Source organism: Musa acuminata, unplaced genomic scaffold (assembly GCF_036884655.1).
Source record: "Musa acuminata AAA Group cultivar baxijiao unplaced genomic scaffold, Cavendish_Baxijiao_AAA HiC_scaffold_871, whole genome shotgun sequence".
Lineage (NCBI taxonomy): Eukaryota > Viridiplantae > Streptophyta > Magnoliopsida > Zingiberales > Musaceae > Musa > Musa acuminata.
The window spans coordinates 20,001-29,334 of record NW_027021094.1 but is presented as its reverse complement, the minus strand read 5'-3'; the positions used below and the strand labels follow the sequence as shown (position 1 = coordinate 29,334).

The window sequence follows — 9,334 nt, the reverse complement described above, 5'->3', positions numbered from 1 at the left end:
GAACCGCCGGAGCTCGTATGAGAGTTGGTTTGACTGCCCTAACTATGGCGGAATATTTCCGGGATGTTAATGAACAAGACGTACTTCTATTCATCGACAATATCTTTCGTTTCGTCCAAGCAGGATCAGAAGTATCCGCCTTATTGGGGAGAATGCCTTCTGCAGTGGGTTATCAACCTACCCTTAGTACAGAAATGGGTTCTTTGCAAGAAAGAATTACTTCTACCAAAGAGGGATCTATAACTTCGATCCAAGCCGTTTATGTACCTGCGGACGATTTGACCGACCCTGCTCCTGCCACGACATTTGCACATTTAGATGCTACTACCGTATTATCGAGAGGATTAGCTGCCAAAGGTATTTATCCAGCAGTGGATCCTTTAGATTCAACGTCAACTATGTTACAACCTCGGATCGTTGGCGAGGAACATTATGAAACTGCGCAAAGAGTTAAGCAAACTTCACAACGTTACAAAGAACTTCAGGACATTATAGCTATTCTTGGGTTGGACGAATTATCCGAAGAAGATCGTTTAACTGTAGCAAGAGCACGAAAAATCGAGCGTTTCTTATCACAACCCTTCTTCGTGGCAGAAGTATTTACTGGTTCTCCAGGAAAATATGTTGGTCTTGCAGAAACAATTAGGGGTTTCAACTGATCCTTTCCGGAGAATTAGACAGTCTTCCCGAGCAGGCCTTTTATTTAGTAGGTAACATCGATGAAGCTACCGCGAAAGCTATGAACTTAGAAGAGGAGAGCAAATTGAAGAAATGACCTTAAATCTTTGTGTACTGACTCCTAATCGAATTATTTGGGACTCAGAAGTGAAGAAATAATTTTATCTACTAATAGTGGCCAAATTGGCGTATTACCAAACCACGCCCCTATTGCCACGGCTGTAGATATAGGTCTTTTGAGAATACGCCTCAACAACGACCAATGGTTAACGGTGGCTCTGATGGGTGGTTTCGCTAGAATAGGTAATAATGAAATCACCATTTTAGGAAATGATGCGGAAATAAGTACTGACATTGATCCGCAAGAAGCTCAACAAGCTCTTGAAATAGCTGAAGCTAACTTGAGTAGAGCTGAGGGTAAGAGACAAGCAATTGAAGCGAATCTAGCTCTCAGACGAGCTAGGACACGAGTAGAGGCTGTCAATGTTATTTCCTACTAGTCAAGTCAATACATCAAAATAATAAAGAGAAGTTTTTAAAAAGTTCTTTATTATACACCACATGTTGATTCTGCCAATTGAACACAATCAAGTCTAATCTGATAAAACAAAAAAAGAAGATGGGGTAGAAAAACTTATTAGATATCATTTCATCGACTCCGGTATCTAATAAGTTCTACCTACTATTGGATTTGAACCAATGACTCCCGCCGTATGAAAGCAATACTCTAACCACTGAGTTAAGTAGGTCATTTATCACCACAAAAAGAACCCATCACTTCGGGGATTATAGGTGGAATATTATTTCTAAGCAATACTAATCTGTTCTGTTAAGCGTAAATAAATCTGTTCTGTTAAGCGTAAATAAAATAAATAGATCAGAGAGCTATGATGTGGATTATGGAATATCCATCTTGACAAGAAATTATCTATATGTTAAGATGTCTATGACAAGGGCTATAGCTCAGTTGGTAGAGCACCTCGTTTACACGCGCGCCAATGCTTTTCAAGGAGCCTATTATGCAATGAACATAATTGATCGTATTGAGAAATCGATGTCTTACTCCATAGGTTCGAGGGAACAAGAGAACAATAGCCTGACAAATATTTGGTTCGGTCCGATTCAGGCGCGAATTCAGTTGCCAAATCAAATAGAACCCGCCATTGATTTGATAGTTGATAAGGTAAATACCCAGCCCATTCAATGCTAGGCATAATGAGTATAAGGGCCTCAAAATAACCTCTTTTCGTCCTATGAACTTTAAGGTGTATGAAGTCTCATATTCGACTGTTGCAGCGGAGCGATAGAGATTCCATTTAACTTAGGTTGATCTAGGCCGAAGGCAGACCTAAGTCAAGATAACCCTTCTTTGAAACACTTTGGTATTGCTCCTAGATCAGAATACAAATAATAAATCAGAGCACATGGAACCATCTCATTATCTTCCTCTAAAGAAAAAATATGGTGGACTAACTGATCTTTACATCAGTTGATGAAAGAGCCCAATGCAACAAAATGCATGTTGGGTCTTTGAAACAGTTCGAATCATTTCGATAATAATCAGTTTGATCTGTTTTACCGAGAAGGTCTACGGTTCGAGTCCGTATAGCCCTAATCCTAATATATTATATTTTTGTTTAGTATATAGTTTAGTGTTTAGTATATAGTTTAGTATGGTTTTCATTTCTATGGGACCAACCAAGTCTAATCCTAAGTCACATGGTCTAGGACCTATTCTTTCTTGGTCTTGGGTCTTGTCTTGTATTTGGAGAATCCCCCTAACTAATCACTAATCGTTTTTTGGCAGAACAAGAGCAACCTTATTGATTGATTCAGAGATAATGGAGAGATAACGAATTGGGCCTAAATATATTAACGTTTCTTCTTCTATATTCTATGAGTTGAGTGGGTTTGTGGATTTGATTTGGTCCGTCGAATCATTCGATAATGTGTGATTCTTTCTATTTGAAAATGTTATGTAAATCATTTATGATTCCGTCGATTATACTACTCCACTCTTTGCTATGTTTCATTGTCTAGTATAGGTTTGCTGTAAAACCTTTTTCTTGTAGCGAAATCTAACCCATTGCTTGGTCTTACCATTATATTATTAAGCGTTATTGCCGTAACAAAACAAACAAGTATTTTGGTTCATTCCAAATCGTAATCTTTGTTTAGTATTAGAGATTGGTCCGAAATAGAATGAATCTTTCATTCTAACTCTAATGAAATAACTCGATTCTTCTTATTTATTTCTGAGGAGGTGGGATAGTACAGGTTCCAAGTTTCCAATTTTTTGTATAGAAAGATATAAGTTGTTATATGTCACCTCTCAATTCAACGGATTGAATCAATTAAGAAAAATAGAAATGAAATCTAGGACAAGAAAAAGATAAAAAATCATTCGATGCATTAGATTATGTATTCATATTCGTATCAAATCAATAGAAGCAATGATCCTATACCCAGATTTTAATGAAAAAGGAATACTTCGAATAATATAGAATATGCTAGAAATCCCTAGACATTTTACCCCATATGACTATTGAAAAATTTAAGTTTTAAAAAAAGGAAATGAAATTATTATTATTTCATTATGTTGATTATATATAATCAACATAGTATTCTAATGAATATAGTATTCATAGTATTTAATTATAGGATATTTACTTTACTATATTATAGGGTATTGATATTTATTATAGTTATAGGCATAGGAATAGTTATAGGCATAGGATATTTTAGTATTTTATTACCTTTTTCTAGAGGATAGAGAACCCAAGACAAAGTGAGAGAGTTTTGTTTGTGTAAGAGCATCCTATGTCTACACCATATCTAAATAGAATCGAAATCCAAAATGTAAGTGGGATTCCATTAGATGAATCTTTAAACAAAACATGCCCCACAGCAAACAAACTCTAAACTATGCAGTTTGATTTGATCAAAATCAATTCTTGTTTCGCCTAAGATAAGAAGTTATGGATGAATTGACAATTCCGATTCGAATCGAATAATTCAGCATATTCCACATTAATAGGAGTACATTTATGTTTCTGCTTCACGAATATGATATTTTCTGGGCATTTCTAATAATATCAAGCGTTATTCCTATCTTGGCATTTGTAATTTCCGGAGTTTTAGCCCCGGTTAGTGAAGGACCAGAGAAGCTCTCTAGTTATGAATCGGGTATAGAACCCATTGGGGATGCTTGGTTACAATTTCGAATCCGCTATTACATGTTTGCTCTAGTTTTTGTTGTTTTTGATGTTGAAACGGTCTTTCTTTATCCATGGGCAATGAGTTTCGATGTATTGGGTGTATCTGTATTTATCGAAGCTTTAATTTTTGTGCTTATCCCAATTGTTGGTTCAGTTTATGCATGGCGAAAAGGAGCATTGGAATGGTCTTAACTGAATATTCAGACAATCAAAATAAAAATGAAGGAAAAGATTACATTGAGACAGTTATGAATTTGATTGAGTTTCCCTTAGTTGACAAAACAATTACCAATTCAGTTATTTCAACTACATTGAATGATCTTTCGAATTGGTCAAGACTTTCCAGTTTATGGCCGCTTCTATACGGTACCAGTTGTTGTTTCATTGAATTTGCTTCATTAATAGGCTCGCGATTCGACTTTGATCGTTATGGATTGGTACCAAGATCGAGTCCTAGACAAGCAGACCTAATTTTAACAGCCGGCACAGTAACAATGAAAATGGCTCCTTCTTTAGTAAGATTATATGAGCAAATGCCTGAACCAAAATATGTCATTGCTATGGGAGCTTGTACTATTACAGGAGGGATGTTCAGTACTGATTCTTATAGTACTGTTCGTGGAGTCGATAAGCTAATTCCTGTCGATGTCTATTTGCCGGGCTGCCCACCTAAACCAGAGGCGGTTATAGATGCTATAACGAAACTTCGTAAGAAAATATCTCGAGAAATCTTTGAAGATAGAACTGTGTCTCAACAGGAAAATCGATGTTTTACTACCAATCACAAGTTTTGTGTTAGACGCAGTACTCATACTGGAAATTATGATCAAGAATTGCTCTATCAATCACCATCTACTTCAGAGATACCTTCTGAAACATTTTTCAAATCCAAAAGTTCAGTATCTCCCCATGAATTAGTGAATCAGACAAGGTAAGGTTCTTTTGTGCAGAATAAGAAAGAAAGGGTCAATCTTTAAAAATTTCATTGTAAATTGAAATACTCATACAAATACAAATGTGGGAGAGATCAAGAAGATGCAGCAGGATCGTTTATCTGATTGGTTAGTCAACCATGATTTAGTTCATAGATCTTTGGGCTTTGATTGCCGAGGAATAGAAACTTTACAAATAAAAACCGAGGATTGGGATTCCATTGCTGTCATTTCATATGTATATGGTTACAATTATTTACGCTCCCAGTGTGCCTATGATGTAGCACCAGGCGGATTTTTAGCCAGTGTGTATCATCTTACGAGAATACAGTATGGTATAGCTAAACCAGAAGAGGTATGCATAAAAGTATTTGCCCCAAGGAATAATCCTAGAATCCCGTCTGTTTTCTGGATTTGGAGAAGTGCTGATTTTCAAGAACGCGAATCTTATGATATGTTGGGAATCTCTTATGATAATCATCCACGCCTTAAACGTATTTTGATGCCGGAAAGTTGGATAGGTTGGCCCCTACGTAAGGACTATATTACCCCCAATTTCTATGAAATACAAGATGCTCATTAAATGATAAGAAATTAATGTTTACTTAATACGACTATGACACGATTCCAGATTTCTTTCAAGTGAAGGAATATTTTTACGTTCCGTTCTAGATGAAAGAAAGTAACCGGACTTTAATTCGTATTATGGATAACCTAAAAAAAACTTCATTTATATTCCAAAATTTGGAATAGATCATATCCATTTCGTATGAGCAGAAACAATGGGATGAATCAAAAGAGTTCTGCACTATGAACTTTGTACCGCGCACATAACTTACTTAGATGTAGATGGACCTCGGAAAGTAACGTAAGCAAGAGTGAAGAAATGGAATAAATGTCAAAAATATGAAATGAAGAAATGAAAAGGGATTGGATTTTATTTGTACTGTGTCTGAAGTGCATTCTGTCTATTGCTATCTTTTAACTCCTCTCGACTTTTAAGTTTTTTTTTACTTTTACTTATTTATTTTTATTTTGAATATAGATGAAGACTTAATATTCTTTTTGAATGAGAGAAAGCACAGTATGAAGAAACAAGAAAGAAAAAAGAGACGGGAGCATAATCTCACTTTGTTCTTTACCATAACCATCCATACATATATTTTTTACCAATCCCCCCAAGGGGAGGTATATATATATATACATCTAGATGAGTAAATATGTAACCAATCCCCCCAAGGGGAGGTATATATATATATATATATCTAGATGAGTAAATATGTAATAGATGAGTAAATATATGTAATAGATGAGTAAATATGTAACATCTAGATGAGTAAATACGTATCATGCTCTAGACTATTAACGCCCGATCTATCTCGATTAATTTGTATGAATATCTATCCGATACATTATTTACGTGTCAGGAACCAGATTTGAACTGGTGACACGAGGATTTTCAGTCCTCTGCTCTACCAACTGAGCTATCCCGACCATTTCCCGTGCATCATCCTAGTAGAGTACTTGTGTCTATGTTAATTAAAGGGACTAAAAAGTAGTAAAAAATTTGACAAGTAAGTGTAAGGATAATGATATGGACTGTGAATGATTCAATAATAGAGATTCTTTGCCCATATATGTTCATTTGTACAGGTTCTATCCAAATTGGGATAAGATCCAAGGATTTTAGTTCGGATCCGTTTGTGAAAGAGTAGAGTGAATGAGAAAGATAGTGAATTTTGTTTGAACTGAACCACTGATGAAAAAAAAGAAGAGGATAAATACTTAGGAAGTAAAATAGGCTTTTTATTGGGGATAGAGGGACTTGAACCCTCACGATTTAAAAAGTCGACGGATTTTCCTCTTACTATAAATTTCATTGTTGTCGGTATTGACATGTAGAATGGGACTCTCTCTTTATTCTCGTCCGATTAATCAGTTTTTCAAAAGATCTATCAAACTCTGGAATGAATGATTTCATAATTGAATATTCGATTCTTCCTTCAACTTCCATTGAAATGGATTCATAATAACTCTGAATTTTTCATATTATAATTATATATAATTATAATATAATAGATTCGGGTCATGATTAATCGTTTGATATGGCAGTATGTATACATACGTATTAGGTATATAGGACCATCTTTTCTGTAATTTTTATAGACGGATTCCTGCTACCAACAAAACGTAGTCAACTCCATTCGTTAGAACAGCTTCCATTGAGTCTCTGCACCTATCCTTTTAAATTCTAGTTTTATAAACCTTTGTTTTCTCAAAATAAGGATTTGGCTCAGGATTGCCCATTTTTAATTCCAGGGTTTCTCTGAATTTGGAAGTTACCACTTAGCAGGTTTCCATACTAAGGCTCAATCCAATCAAGTCCGTAGCGTCTACCGATTTCGCCATATCCCCTTTGATACCAAGACCTAGTTGGAATTCCAACTATCCTTTTCATTTATTTTGTTTGTTTGGACCCGTTGAATTCGTTAGATAATGATTTCTATATTGAAAAAGTGTATGCTGCTGTTTGATTTTTTTGGCTATCCCCCATCAGTTCATTTATATTGAATGAACCTTGTTTCAATCAGAAATGATTCTATCATTGATGTATCCGCAATTCAATATGGATAGATATATCCAACATATATATGTTTCTCCCTCCCTTTCATTTTTACAGTGCGATTTGGAATAGTGGAACGGTCGATATTCATTCTTCTTTTTTTTTGTCCTATCTCCTCCTTTTCCGAATCAAACCAGAGGAATGTCTCATTTTCATTTAGATTGTATCTTTATCCTTATCTTTTTTTTTATCTTAGGACCGATTCGCTATAGCTATAATTAACATAATATAAATATATAAAATATAAATATATAAATAAATACATTATGTTGTATATTATAGTTAGATATAGTTAGAATAGTCAGAAGAATAGTCAGAATTATTATTATAGTTAGTTATAGTATATAGTTTAGAAGTATACTATATAACTATATAGAACTATACTATACTATATAGTTATATAGTTATAGTATAGTTATATAGTTATAGTTCATAGTTAATATTAAACGAATAGCTAATAGATAAGATCAGCTAATAGCTAAAATCCGGTAGTTTCCTCAATTTCTATATACTATTTCTGTTATGTTATGTGAGCCCGCTTAGCTCAGAGGTTAGAGCATCGCATTTGTAATGCGATGGTCATCGGTTCGACTCCGATAGCCGGCTTTTTCTCTATCGATTTTTCCGTGATTGATAATCTCTCTCCTCCTTTTCCCATATGTTATGTCGTGGTAACTTGCAACCATGACCAAAAAATGTATTGGAACAATTAGATCTCTCTCTACCGAACAAATCATAAAACGGAGCTGCAACTTCCTATATATACAAAAAATCCGGATATTGATACAATTTATTTTATTCTACTTTGTAGTATTTCGGTAAATTTAGCTTTGCTTTGTTTATCCCTTAGTTCAGTCTTAATTTATAGTTCAGTTTTCATTTTTTTATTCTGAAAAAATGAAATTTCAATAAAATCCATAAAATTAAAAAGGAGTCTTTATGTCTCGTTACCGAGGACCTCGTTTCAAAAAAATACGCCGTCTGGGGGCTTTACCAGGACTAACTAGTAAAAGACCTAGATCCGGAAGTGATCTTAAAAACCAATTGCGTTCTGGGAAAAGATCGCAGTATCGTATTCGTCTAGAAGAAAAACAGAAATTGCGTTTTCATTATGGTCTGACAGAGCGACAATTACTTAGATATGTGCATATCGCTGGAAAAGCTAAAGGGTCAACAGGTCAGGTTTTACTACAATTACTTGAGATGCGTTTGGATAACATCCTTTTCCGATTGGGTATGGCTTCGACCATTCCTGGAGCCAGGCAATTAGTTAACCATAGACATATTTTAGTTAATGGTCGTATAGTGGATATACCAAGTTATCGTTGTAAACCCAGAGATATTATTACTACGAAGGATAAACAAAGATCGAAAGCTCTGATTCAAAATTATATTGCCTTATCCCCCCCCGAGGAATTGCCAAAACATTTGACTTTTGACTCATTCCAATATAAAGGAGTAGTAAATCAAATAATAGATAGTAAATGGATCGATTTGAAAATAAATGAGTTGTTAGTCGTAGAATATTATTCCCGTCAGACTTGAACCTAACGAAAATAACAAAGAAAGTTTCAGAGAATTTTGTCTCTTTTCGCCGAAATAAAATAAATAGATCTAAGGGCCTTGATCCGCATTTTTCTCATTCACGTATCACAAATGGATCAGCAGTAAGATTTTTTTGCTCTTTCTTTTTCCGATATTTGTATTTTACGTACCACAGTAATGTAATTAGGAATAGAGAATTTCTATCAAAAAAAGGTCAGGTCCTCTTGTTGGGATGATGGTATCAATTGTTATTTGATTTGATATATTGTGTTCAGTAACGTTGGTGAATTAAGAGAAACGGAAAGAGAGGGATTCGAACCCTCGGTAAACAAAAGCCT

The 9,334-nt window shown here is 34.8% G+C and overlaps 1 protein-coding gene, 3 non-coding genes and 1 pseudogene across 4 annotated transcripts in view; 3 read left to right on the top strand and 2 right to left on the bottom strand.

Annotated features, from left to right (window-relative positions):
• The first annotated feature begins 14 nt into the window (after window positions 1–14).
• On the top strand, window positions 15–2,292 carry LOC135664684 (ATP synthase subunit beta, chloroplastic-like; annotated as a pseudogene).
• Window positions 2,293–3,298: 1,006 nt separating this feature from the next.
• Window positions 3,299–7,422, top strand: LOC135664683 (NAD(P)H-quinone oxidoreductase subunit K, chloroplastic-like). Its single transcript, XM_065177034.1, has one exon. The coding sequence runs from the start codon at window positions 3,968–3,970 to the stop codon at window positions 4,829–4,831; it is 864 nt and encodes a 287-aa protein (XP_065033106.1). The 5' UTR covers window positions 3,299–3,967; the 3' UTR covers window positions 4,832–7,422.
• Window positions 6,250–6,322, bottom strand: TRNAF-GAA (transfer RNA phenylalanine (anticodon GAA)). Its single transcript has one exon. It is a non-coding gene; the product is annotated as a tRNA-Phe (tRNA).
• Window positions 7,423–7,984: 562 nt separating the features above from the next.
• On the top strand, window positions 7,985–8,057 carry TRNAT-UGU (transfer RNA threonine (anticodon UGU)). Its single transcript has one exon. It is a non-coding gene; the product is annotated as a tRNA-Thr (tRNA).
• A 1,237-nt stretch (window positions 8,058–9,294) lies between these two features.
• The window catches only part of TRNAS-GGA (transfer RNA serine (anticodon GGA)), an 87-nt gene continuing 47 nt past the window's right edge, over window positions 9,295–9,334 (bottom strand). The window contains exon 1 of the tRNA in view: window positions 9,295–9,334. This exon is cut by the window's right edge and continues 47 nt beyond it. This is a non-coding gene — a tRNA (tRNA-Ser).

Excerpts from the sequence above, each read along its gene's own strand:
- LOC135664683 (XM_065177034.1), top strand. The coding sequence starts at position 3,968 with ATGGGCAATGAGTTTCGATGTATTGGGTGTATCTGTATTTATCGAAGC.